This window comes from Gopherus flavomarginatus, chromosome 3 (genome assembly GCF_025201925.1).
Source record: "Gopherus flavomarginatus isolate rGopFla2 chromosome 3, rGopFla2.mat.asm, whole genome shotgun sequence".
Taxonomy (NCBI): Eukaryota; Metazoa; Chordata; order Testudines; family Testudinidae; genus Gopherus; species Gopherus flavomarginatus.
The window spans coordinates 78,827,593-78,839,282 of record NC_066619.1 but is presented as its reverse complement, the minus strand read 5'-3'; the positions used below and the strand labels follow the sequence as shown (position 1 = coordinate 78,839,282).

The 11,690-nt window shown below is 39.1% G+C and overlaps 1 protein-coding gene across 4 annotated transcripts in view; it reads left to right on the top strand.

The window, feature by feature from the left end:
- The first annotated feature begins 906 nt into the window (after positions 1 to 906).
- Positions 907 to 11,690, top strand: part of CEP120 (centrosomal protein 120) — a 69,291-nt gene continuing 58,507 nt past the window's right edge. For all 4 annotated transcript variants that reach the window (XM_050945637.1, XM_050945638.1, XM_050945636.1 and 1 more), the window contains exons 1-4: positions 907 to 1,307; positions 5,244 to 5,400; positions 6,355 to 6,469; positions 9,036 to 9,177. In XM_050945637.1, the coding sequence (XP_050801594.1) occupies positions 1,259 to 1,307; positions 5,244 to 5,400; positions 6,355 to 6,469; positions 9,036 to 9,177 (463 nt within the window). In that variant the 5' untranslated portion in view covers positions 907 to 1,258. The remainder of the gene's footprint in view (positions 1,308 to 5,243; positions 5,401 to 6,354; positions 6,470 to 9,035; positions 9,178 to 11,690) is intronic.

Here is an 11,690-nt window from a genome sequence, read left to right as displayed (position 1 = left end):
GGGACTGGGAGTGGCTGGCTCATTACAAAAGCAGCTTTGCTTCTCCTGGAATTGACACCTCCGCATCTATTATTGGGAGTGGACTACATCCACCCTGATCCAATTGGTCCTGTCAGCACTGGTCTCTGCTTGTGAGGCACTCCCTTCTCTTCATGTGTTGTCATATAATGCCTGCATCTGTAACTTTCACTCCATGCAGCTGAAGAAGTGAGGTTTTTTTACATACGAAAGCTTATGTCCAAATAAATCTGTCTTTAAAGTGCCCCTGGACTCCTTGTATTTGTTTTTTGTTTTTTGTTTTTTAGCATAAAACAAGTGTACCCTGTAGAGACAGAAGGGGTTTTTCCATTGCTATAGGAACTCCTCCTCCCTGAGCAGCAGTGGTTAGGCTCCTTGAAGCATTTTTCTGTTGACCTTCCTGCTACAGTGGGAGTTAGGTCAATTTAGCTATGGAACTCAGCACTCCTGGAGTGCTGTAATTATGTCAACTTTAATTGTAGCTCGGTCCTTCTAACGTAGCACTCCTTTGTCCTGCACCATTTTCAGTGCAATGTAACAGTCCCAGGATTGCAGTAGCTGGGTCAGATGTGTATGCAACTCAGCCTTCCGCCAACACTCCCTGCAGCCCCCCCTCCCCCCCGGACCTTTTCCTCGCACCCCAGCCCTACGGCACTGCTAGGAGGACGGATAACATAATTGCAAGCGCCCCTTTTTCTCTTGCTTTTGCACACTCCATCTAGAGCCTTCGGGGTGTCGTTCTCCCGCCTCAGCCACAGGTGGCGCTGCTCCACACACGCCGCTTCCTCCCACCCTAAACGCCGGGCTGTAGGTTGGCCGGGAGTGACCCCACGCCGGAAGCGGCGCTCTCTCCTCTTCCACCCTAGTCTCTGTGTTTCTTTGTCCGCCAGGGTGCCCTGTGTGGCTTGGTTGCTAGGCGGAAGTAGAGTGGCGGAGGCAGCGGTTTGGTTTAAAGCGCGTCCGAGGCGGCAAAGGGCTGTGGGTGGCGGCACCGCGAGCGGAGCTGGGCGCGGCGGATCTCGCTCTCCGGTGGCAGCAGCTTTCTGCTCTGTCCCCACAGAGGTTGGAAACGCTGCATGTGGGGACCCCCCGCCAGGGCCCGAGACTCCCTTCTCCGTAACCGGACTCAGCTCAGACCGGAACATCGCTCGCCCCGGCCTCAGATCCCGACCCCCACTCACCCCGCAGGCTGCCAGCCTTAGCCCGGATCCCCGATTTCACATACAGCCCCAAAGCAGAAATGGTCTCCAGATCCGACCAACTGCTCATCGTTGTCTCCATCCTGGAAGGTAAAGTACTGAGCTGTCCACTGAGCCCAGAGCTGGCTCTTGCTCCGTGCACGTTTGTCTCCTGGCATTAACATCCTTGCACTCTTTCATTTTTCCCTGTTTGTTTTTGGATTGTGTAAATTTTGCTAAAATACCACGATGATGGATTTAGTAATCCTTGTAACATGCCAGGATGTGGGACTGAATTACTTTTAAGTAAGGTATATGGACTTGCCTTACAACTGATGTCGTTTTTTTTTTTGTTTTTTTTTTTGTCTGATTTCTCTCTTTATTAACAACAGGGAGTACTTCATACGGAATATACAAGAATAGTTTCAGAACTGAAGTTACATTACTCCTTAGAGGCACAGTCTCCATCTAAGTCCCGGTCTACACTAGGAGGGGATAGATCTAAGTCAGGGGTAGGCAACCTATGGCATGCATGCTGAAGGCGGCACGCAAGTTGATTTTCAGTGGTGCTCACTCTGCTGGGTCCTGGCCACTGGTCTGGGGGGGCTCTGCATTTTAATTTAATTTTTAAATGAGGCTTCTTAAAAAATTTTAAAACCTTATTTACTTAACTAAACTATTGTTGTATGTAATATATTATAGACTTATAGAAAGAGACATTTTTAAAAATCTTAAAATGTATTACTCAAATGCAAAACCTAAATTAGAGTGAATAAATGGAGACTTGGCACACCACTTCTGAAAGGTTGCCGACCCCAATCTAAGTTATGCAACTTCAGCTATGTGAATATCATAATTGCAGTGAATTGACTGCTACCGCTCCCCCATTGACTCTGCCTGCGCCTCTTGGTGCAGTGGAGTATAGAAGTCGATGGGAGAGCTCTTGGGGATTGATTTATCAACCTCTAGACTAGATGCGATAAATCAACCCCTGGTGGATGAATCACTGCCCACTGATCCGGGGGATAATGTAGTCTTAATAAAGTCAGAATTACTTAAAATCTAAATGAATGAGCAAACTTCCATTAGTTTTGTTGTAAGCTCTGTGGACCAAATTCAGCTCTGATTTAAATGAGCATGTTTCTCAGTGCAATTGACTAACATTAATGGCAAGGCTGATGTAGGGCCTACATATCTTAAGGGTCTCCTAGCCACTACCTTCCACTGGGAAGGTGAAGCAGGTGTTTAGGTAATAACTGTGCAGTCTTTAAGAACTTCCCCCCCCTTTTTCTGCTTGCTTGCCCTGGATGTTGTAGCTAATTCAGGGTATTGCAAATAACAGAGTACTCCTTCTAAGGTGTTGGAGAGTAGACGTATTAAACTTTTGCTTGTCTCATTTGCTTTATGGTGGTGCTCTCTCTCTCCAATTGTAAATGACAGAAAATATTGAAAGAAAACATTCATTCATGTAACACTGTGAAATTAGATGGTGTAAAAATCAGTTCCAGGGTTTTAGATTAATCCCTGATTCTGGTTTACTTGAGGGAAAGTGAGTTTTCGGCTATGTATAAGTTAGAATTGAAACAGTAAAAGGGAAACAACATTTTCAGTGTTGTAACTGCTGTTTGTATGATTACTTTAACAGAAAGAAATTGGGTGAGGGGGAACTAATTTTCAATGTTGTTAGAATGTTTGATAGTTTGTGTATGATCAGTTTAACGTTTTATTTGCACAGTGCTTTCACATATAAACAAACAGGGAGTGGAGGGGGAGACTTTTTAAAAAAAGAAGGGGTTGGGGGAGAGAAACGCAGACAGGGTGACTGCAAAGTTTTGTGTATTTTACAGATGTAACTTAAAGACAGGTGTAATTCTTGAAACTCTTGATATACTCATGGCACTCAATTCTACTCAGCTTTTTAAAAAGTTTGTATGTCCCTTTATTTGCCATATCCTAATGATCCATATCTTAATTTTTTTAACAAAATAATAATCAAATAAAGTTTGATACCTGGACGGACCAAACCCTATAGAAATACAATTTCTTTAAAATATAAAGACAAAAGCTAACATATAAATACAAATAGAGCTGAAAGGTTTAGGTGTTGTAATAAATTCCATGCAGGCCTCATTACAGGTTTGAACTCATGTTCCTTACAGATGTATCCACACCTCATTTCTCTACACAAAATGTCTTTACTTGGGAGAGAGCTTTCTTCTGAAAATCGTGTCAGTTTGGACATACACTTTGTAAATGTGATTTACAGCCTTCTGTTAACTTTCTGAAATTTTGGTAGGTAGGGAAAGGACGGTTAAATAAATATCTCGGGCTTTTTTATGCTTCAGTTGCAGGTTTTCCTAAATTAATGTTACTCTACTCTGTCTGAAAATATCTGATTATTTCATTATTATGAAGCACTTCTGTGTGTTTTTCTGTGTTTTCAGCATTACATTCTCAGTGAATGACTTTGGGAAGATCTTTTTCAAGAAATTGTTCTAAATGTTATTTGTAAAGTGCCCAACACTACAATATATAATTTGAAATAACTTTTCTCATAGTCTGATAACAAATTTTTGAGACATAACTACAGTAAATACAAAATACATGTTGATTTACATTCACAGTCATAAGGAGAAAAAACTCTGTCGTTTCCTTAAAATGAGAAATCCATTAGGCCAGAAGAGTGTTGATTCAGACTGCTTTCTTATCTCTCTTGTCTCAGGAGTTACTGCTATGTAGTAACTAATTGAGAGAGGCATGCTGGTCTAAATTTTCAAAAAAAGATAATTGGTGGTACCCAATTTAGTTTATCTTAAAGAAGCCTACTTTTCATAGAGTACTGAGCTCCCACCTCTTTAAAAGTCCCAAGTAGTACTTTGAAAATAACTTGTTACATTTGAAAATGTAGGCTGCTTTTTATAAAGTGTTGAGAATTTTAGGATGTATATAAATATTTGCAGTCGTAATAATGTTCCTTTTCCAGGTATATATAAAAATTTGGTAAGACTGATTACTCTTTATGGACCAATAGCTTTCAAGACTCAGCTTATACTTGCTTTAGGAGGTGATTCTACATTTTTACATTCCAATAATACAACTCAAACATCTTTAGTGATAATGCTCCTGGGCTGAAAACTTGTATACCAAATTTAGATAGATGCTAGTCAAATCCCTAAATAAAGTATTGTGAAAATTTGGGGAGGGAGAATTGCACAATGCCTATTTGGCTGAGTGTTTTTAATATCCTGCTGTTATGAGCACCCAAATCACAAAATTAACAAACGAACACAAGAAGTCTGACTCCATCTTCATTTCCTCTACCCCTTATTGTTTTAAAAAAATAAGAACCTCACATCAGGTTGGTGGAAAGCTTAATGGCAGCTTGTAAGGAACCATTTACAAATAAATAAATAAACTGCACCAGCAACATTCCTGCTATGTATCTGACTGTATTGTCCGTCCAACTTTGATTGCAAGCTCTTTATGGCAGGCAGTGAATTATTCTTGCTTATGACAGTACTAGGACACTGTTGGTGTACAACAAATAATGTAAAAATTCAGCCCTGGCTCTTGAGATAAAGTTAGAAAAGATTGCCTATTATACCCATTTAAACAACCCAATGAACTTCCAGAACTAAAGGAAAAAAATCAAAATATCATAGTACGTGCCTGATCCCATATACATGGGAGAGTAAAATTACTCATTTGAGTAGTTCCATTATATTTAATAAAGCTACTCACTAGTAAAGTTACTGACATATATGTTTGCATGGGACCAAATGATTAAAAGCCAGTTTTTTAATAGAAATTTATTTATCACATATATTTACTCAGGATACTTTTTTCTACCTTTTTATGTGTTGAAGTCCACCTTCCACTTCTTTTTAAAATTAAGATGTGGAAAGTATATTAATACATATTAAAACAACTTCAAGAAGAATGATACAGAAAACTTATTTGTACAGTTTGTTTTTTGTGAAAAAAACAGAAATTCTTCTGTGTTTTTAGGAGAGATGCCTGATAGTTGTGCCTTTGTATTTTTTCCAGGACGCCATTTCCCCAGACGTGCAAAGCATATGCTTGTGGTAGAAGCAAAGTTTGATGGTGAACAGCTAGCTACGGATCCCGTGGATCATGCAGACCAGCCAGAGTTTGCCACTGAATTGGCTTGGGAACTTGATAGGAAAGCACTTCACCAGCACAGGTTACATTATAAAATTGTCAATTTTGTCATTATTTTTATCTTTACAGCCAGTGAAAGCTATGCGTTTGGCTTCTAAAAATTTTAATGACTGTAGTACCAAGGTGGATTTGATTTAAATCACTAGTCAGGAAGACTTGATTTAATCATGCATTTCTACATTAAAGTGCATTCTTCTTGGTTGTTATAAGCGTAATACATATTCTTCAGAACTCAGATAGATGTAGGTTTCATTTTTAGAAGGTACACACTATACATTTTTGAAGTGATATTTATTTTGAAAACTTTTCAGATTAGTTTTATGGCTATATCAGAAAATGAATAATTGTTTGGTTATTTCAATTACCAAAGGTAATTGAAGCAGGTATTTATGAAGTCATCTGGAGGTGCTATCTCCAACTCAACAGGTTAATCATTAATATTTGGAGGATTTTCTTGCCATGCTGTATTAGGAGGAGAACATCACCAGACAGACGTTTAATTTGTTTTATTTAACTAAAACAACAACGTTTATGTATTCTGGATTGTTTTCCTCAACCGCAAACATATATCATATTTTAACAAAACAAGCATTTGAATTTAGTTAAAACTAAGTGGTGATTAATGTTACATATCTGAGCGTAGAATCGGAACCCGCCTCTCTTTCTGGTGAGGAACAGGTTCATATAATACCACTATATCTTTTCCATGATCGCTTGGGCTTTAGAAGGGTCTCGTGAACTAACTGTTTTTAAGTGGGTTTATCTACCTCCTTATCATTTATAAAAGTGTTAGATTGTAGAAGTCTTACAGTACATTCAGTTTGTACCATAACTCGAGGTAAACCAGTTAAAAAGTTGCTATATTTTCACATTTCTTTTATACTGTCATCTTTCCATGCTGTGACATTTTTCATCAGTTAAGTCTGATTACAGGGATTGTTGGCACAAATTGGATTTCATTTTGGTATTCTTTCAGGCTACAGCGTACGCCTATCAAACTCCAGTGTTTTGCTTTGGATCCTAGATCTTCAACTAAGGAGAATATAGGCTATATTGTACTCGATTTAAGAGCTGCTCAAGAAAAGAAACAAGTATGTTATTTGTTATGAAGTGATGGTAATAACTGACAGTTTGACAGTACTTACTACATTTTCCATTTTTGTAGGTACTGAAGTAGTTCTTAAACGGAATTTGCAGAGCTCTCAAATCCTATTTGAAGGAATGTTGACTCATCAGAGCATAAGGTTCAGAACCTTTTCAAAAGAGATTTTAATAGCATGTGTGAAGAACAAATACAAATATTCTGTATACATTTTATTAACATAATGAAATGTAAAATATATCTGACCATTAAATTGGTCATTGGAGATTACTGTGACATGGCCAAGTTAAACATGTGTGAAGTTTCTTTTTCCTTCCTGAATTTTAAAGATTTTGAGAATTGCAATATTAAATTTCATATGAAATACAAATACATCAATAATTCTCTGTAAGCTGTGTCTAATAATCAGACTAGTATTGGGTTTTTATTTTTTTGTCTGTGATTGAGTAGTTGGTTCTTATTTGCTGAAACAACCAAATTTCCATTCTTAAAAAAAAAAAAATAAAAGCCCTCGGATCATGACAATGAAATAATAGTACACAGAAAAACACTCAAACAATGATTAAAATGAGTGAGAGACTGAGAGCTGAATCTGTTTAGTTTATCAAAATCTTGACTGAGTGGTGACTTGATTACAATGTTTAAGTACCTTCCCAGGGAGAAAATACCGGGTACTAAAGGACAAGCTGAAGCCAGTAAGTTTTAACTAGAAATAAGGTAGACCAGGTTGGTGATACACTGTCTTTTGTTGGCCCAGCGTCTGTTGCTGAGAGAGACAGCTTGAGGATTGCCTTGAAGAAGATCTCTGTAAAAGCATGTCTCTCTCAGCAACAGAAGTTGATCCAACAAAAGATATTATGTCACCCACCTGGTGTCTCTACTATCTGGGACCAATACGTAACACTGACAGAATAAGTACATTTTTAACAGTGTGAAACTGGAACAAACTACCAAGGGAAGTAGCAGATTTTCCATCTCTTGATATCTTCAAATCAGTCCAGGATGTATTTTTGGAAATTATGCTTTAACCAAATGTAAAATATAGTGCTCAATACAGTGAAATTTAATGCCTGTGATAAACAGGAGATCAGGCTAGATGATCTAATGATCCTTACTGGCCTTAAACTACACCATGCTGGTCATACAATAGCCTGGAGTCCCTAGAGCCATGGGTTCCCATTTTAGCGGGGTTGAGAAAGCTTGCGTTCCATACAGTTTTATCATGTGAGGAGGGTTTATCAGATGAGATCTTAGGAAAAACAAGATTTTTCTCTATTTTGATTAAAGATTCTATGGCGGTTTTAGCCTGTTATCTTGTTGAATATGCCCAGGCATTGGAAGGAATATGTGGAGTTTTTTCCTCTAGGAGTCTAACTTAAAATATGGCCAGCTAATATGGCTTCAGATATGTCAGTCTGTCTTTTGATTCAGTTTTTTAGTTATGTTAAGCTAATTGGATTTAAAAAAAAAAACACACCCTCTTTGTGTATTAAGACAGTGCTTATCAGTCTCACAAAACACCTGTGAGTTAGGGTGCAACCTATTATACAGATAGGTAAACTGATATACAAAGAGAGGTAATGACTTGCACAAGGTTATGCAGGGAATTAGGGCAAAACTGGGAATAGACTTCAGATATCTTGACTTCTGCTCCCTCTGCTGCAGTCATTAAGCCACAGTTGCCTACCTTAGAGGAGAAAAAGAGGGACAGAGAGAAAAAAATGTTAAAAAGGAAAAAATAAAGCAAAAGGCTAGTGTTTGGCAATTTTTAGGGAGCTATTTTTTTAGGTGAATCGCAGACACTTTTGAGTAAACCTTGCTCAGGGATGCCTGGGATGGGGCATGTGCAGAAATGGCAGTTTACCTTCCAGTCCCCGCTTAAGAGGGCTCCCAAACCTTTGGAATTTGAGCACCTAGCATTGACCTGGCACACAAGGTCACAGTGCCACTTTGATTTGGCCCGGCCACTCCTCTGTGATGATGGAAAGGTCGTTGGGTCAAATTTGAGTGATCAGTGATCTCATGTGCCAGATCACAATGCCTGGAGCAGGGAACCATGCCCAGCCTTGTGGGGCAGGAGGCGCCTCTGCAGGGTGAGTCTGGGGCAAGCTCGCTCTCTGCCTCCTCTTCTCCCTGCCATCCTCCCCCAGGTCTCGGGTGGGGAGGGAGAGGTTCAGTTTCAGATGTTGCCATGGAGTCCCATAAACCTCTTGCTGTAATTTTTTTTTTTTTTTTTAGCTCCATCTTAGCCTTTGGAAGTGCATGGGAAGCTGCCTATCAAGGCATTGTTGTTAGACATCTAGACTGTTAGGCAGAAAGGTTTGGTCCACATCAATCTACCTAAGAAATTTGATATAACAAAACCAAAGCTATTATGGTAGAATGTGACAGAGAATCAGTCTGATATTTTGAAAATAAACACACAAGCTCATCTTAACTCTGCTACAGCCTAACTGCCAAAAGATGTATTTCAACCTGTTACCACATTATATGCCTTTGCCATTCTCTGCTTGCTTATTTTTGAAACTCCTTTTTTTTTTTTTTTAATTCTGCAGGCACCAAAATGGTATCCTTTGCTCAGCAACAAATATATTAAATTTAAATCTGAGATACAGATAAGTATAGTGCTGGAAACTGATACAAAAACACCAGTGGATGGCTTTAAAGCAAAAGAAGCGCCTCCAAGAGAAGGGAAAGGTTAGTAGCATAATTCAAATTTAATTACATTTTATTTAGAAAAGTTTTTGTTTCATGTGCCTGAAGAAAATATGGTTTATTGCAAATCATTGTTTTGGGACACAAGTGCATTTTACTTTAGTAGCATTTTTATATAAAATATTTACAACCTGTTACAGTGCATGTAGTACATATAAATATAAGCCCTGAGTGCAAGGATTATTTTATAATGGCTTTCCAATCATATCAGGATCCAGTAAAGTGTCTGTGTGCGTTTGTTTGTTTTTAATAGGATGGTTGTGAGGTTTGTGTCATTTAAAAACAAAAAAGCTGCTTATTTCCTTGTCAGACTGTAGTTTTGATAGTACTTAAGATCATAAAGTATTGAAATGAAGTAGTCTAGAAAGGAGGCAGTAGAAAACATGGGTAAGAGTTGATCAGGGCACGCAGGAAAATAAAATACAGATACAGAGATGGATTTTTAAAGCAGAAGGTGCAAAATTTTATTAATGTTTAGTTTAAGATGGGAGAGAACTGGAGCTCTCCTGCTCCAAAACGAGTGTGACGCACAGATCCCTTGGCAAAGGATCCTCTTTCTTTGTAAATATTTCTTGCAACAGATCTGAAACACTACCTATTTATCTATAGAGAGTAACATGTAATATAACTCCAAATGCTTGTAATTTGTTAAGAGTTATAATCACTGTGAAATGTGTATGGGTAATGTTTAAGGAATAATGTACTGAAAGTATGCTTGATGGACTTGGAGTAGAAATTTGTCACAAGGAGACACTGTCTTGGTACTGGCCCGTCTAGGCAAGGGGGAGTTGTCACTCTGCCTTGATTGCCAGTGATGCAGTAGAAAGGCTAGGTTGTTTAGCCCTGCATAATATGAAGGCTATATCTACAATACACTGCTTTTAGTGACACGGCTGTGTCACCACAGCCGTGCCACTAAAAGTAGCGCAGCGTAGCTGCTGTTTGTCAGCTCTCCTGCTGACAAAAAACTTCTGCCCACAATGAGCGGTGTTCACATTGTTGGCAGGAGAGCACTCCTGCCAGCAATGTGCTGTTCACACTGGCACTTGTCTCAGCAGGATTTTGTTTGTGTTGTGTTTTTTTTAACACCTCCTGAAAGACACAACTTTTGTCTTTCAATTGCCAATGTAGATATAGCCTAAGACTTTTGAATGGGAAACCAGCAGAGGCAACAAGAAACAATCAAAACCACTGAGGTAAAAAAGAAACTTTACAGCTAGTTTCATCTTATCTGTGAATAGAAACCAAAACTCTTTTCAGTATAATATAGTATGGGGAAGGACACTATGCATCCATTCACTGAGGAAACCCCTTATGAATGTTTGAATCCTGGTTCTAGAGAAACCAGCCTGTTCTGCAACAGACTGAATTTTGGCGGGAGGGGAAGAAAGTCAACTTTCTTAGATATGAAAGGTAACTATTGATAAGTGTAGACCCAGGTTCATGCGTTCTTGTTTTTTTAATTGTAACCATTTGTTTTTACCACTTTTTATTATTTCTAGTTCAATCTTTGTTTTTGAAAACTACTCTTATTTTATTATGTGGGAGAAAAACAAGTTCTCACTCTGAGTTTAAAGCAACAAGCTAGAGGCAGCTTTATTTTCAAGCAATTGCAAATGCACGGGAGAGTACTGTTGGGCGGGGCTTCCCCTCCCAAGGCAGGTCTCCATTAGGTAAACAATTAGGCAAGCTCTTATACCTTTCATTAAATACAATAATCAGCAACAAATGTATTTTGTTATACATTTTCTTTCTGATATCTCACTTTAATTTTTGACAGTCTACGTTCCATTCTTAGCTAACACAAAGTCAAAACTGTATCTCTTACATTCTGTTCTCGTTCGCTTTCTACTCGCCTAGCCCTTCTAGTCTCGTGTTATTAGAGTCCATGTCAGCCTGACTTTGGTAGCCTGACTCTTGCTCTATTCCTAGACACTGGGATCTCTAAGTTCAAATTCCCTTTGTCTCTTTCTCCACTTACACAGTTATAAATGGTCACAAGCTCCTTGTGGTTTACAGGAACAGTGGTTTAAGGTAAAACTGGAATGCATGTTTGAGTGCAGAGGATCTGGGATTTCTGTAAGTACCCAGGGGCTGGATATCACAGAGGAATGATTCAGAAGGACTCAGGAATTGTTAACCTGTTGACACCTATTGTTAACCTGCAAGGCGAAGCTTGGGCTGGCATAGCCCAGACCAAAGTGCATGAGTGGCTGAAAGGATGGTGATGTTAGGGAGCTAACCCCCAGCTACCACAGGGAAGACTCCCTCTTCTGGAGGCAGGGGTAACAAGGTGACTGTCAGTCCGGGGTGCCCTGAGAACTGTCACAACAAGACAGTTCAATGCAGTGTTAAATGGCATCATGTTAAATAACCTGTAGTCAGGGTTGGCTGCCTTCAGCCTAACTCACTCCCCTAAATTTTCCACCCTTCCCTGGAAGGAGGAATGAGGGCATATGTGAAAGGTTTTTGAAGTTTGTGAAGACTCAAGGTCT